Genomic DNA, 1169 nt, shown 5'->3' on the forward strand with positions numbered 1-1169 from the left:
TGTTTCTTGTTGGCAGCCTGCTCCCTAATGACTCTGGCTCTCATACAGCAGCTGCCTGCTAGTCTCTTTTGTATGGCCTATTGTTGCTGCACACCCCTCGTTAATACACATGCTGCCCGGGGCAGACCCTGAGAATGACATCAACTTGCTTATCTTAGAAACCTCCGAACCTGATGCAGGGTGGGGAGGTTGCCTTGCATCTGCCCAGCCAACTAATTGTGAGCTCCGTGGGTCGTGATTGGCTCCGCGGCTGCTCAGTAATAGGTTAAGCAAAGACATCGCGGGTCCATCTGTTCGTCCATTCATTGTTCTGCTTGCTTGCCTGAAGTCTGCAGCTGAAATCGTGTTAAGGAGTTGCTTCTGGAACAGCTACAAGAAACCAATGTCTGTGTGTTTTCCAGTGAACGTAAGTATATGGGCTTCTCTGCAGAAATGGGACATTTCACCTTTCTGGTGTTTCAGCATATCAGTTTGCATTGGGACAACATAGCTAGCGTGTGTGTCAGCTGAGATTTGCACACTTTGGGTATCTCTTGGAAAAAGAGGGAAAGAAAAACAGTGATGGCAGAAGACTAAGTATATTAAATGATCTCACCCAGTGCGTTCTCTTAAGGAACTTTCAAAAGCATTGGTAATGGTGTATTTCCAAGAATTTGAAAATGGTAGGCAGTAGCCATCAACAGAACAAATTCTCTAGCCACCCAGGGGGGAAGGGGAGGTTTCAACTTCAGGCTATAGGTATTTACCTTTTTTTTTTTTTTTTTTTTTTTTTGGCAAGTAAGCCATTATTTACTTTAATTTGTGACTGGCAGAAAAAACTTTTAAGAAAAAAAAAATCGAAGAACTTTTCCATTATATCATACAATGGGTGAAATTTCCTGTGTTTGTGAAAATGGGAAGAGCTCCATTGTGGGCTATCTGAAGATACTGTAGTGCGAGATAGAGCATTAGGATGCTCTCAGGTGGAAACATGTTCCAGTAAAAGGTTTTGTGCTTTGAAAGCTATTTGTAAGTGTGTTAGATCTAGCCTGGCTATTTTTATAAAGTTTCTAATCTGTTTTGTTTTATGTTTTGAGCTCAGATGTTAGGCTGAAGAACAAACACTGTATACTCCATGAGCCTGTGTTCCAAGGATCCTGTAAAGAAAAAAACAAAACAAAGACCTTCAT

General features: G+C 41.7%; 1 protein-coding gene across 1 annotated transcript in view; it reads left to right on the plus strand.

Moving 5' to 3' along the window:
* The first annotated feature begins 328 nt into the window (after positions 1-328).
* Positions 329-1169, plus strand: part of ZC3H12C (zinc finger CCCH-type containing 12C) — a 27474-nt gene continuing 26633 nt past the window's right edge. The window contains exon 1 of the mRNA XM_009886902.1: positions 329-406. Coding sequence (XP_009885204.1) covers positions 383-406 — 24 coding nt within the window. The 5' untranslated portion in view covers positions 329-382. The remainder of the gene's footprint in view (positions 407-1169) is intronic.

Source organism: Charadrius vociferus, unplaced genomic scaffold, assembly GCF_000708025.1.
Source record: "Charadrius vociferus isolate BGI_N301 unplaced genomic scaffold, ASM70802v2 scaffold736, whole genome shotgun sequence".
NCBI lineage: Eukaryota > Metazoa > Chordata > Aves > Charadriiformes > Charadriidae > Charadrius > Charadrius vociferus.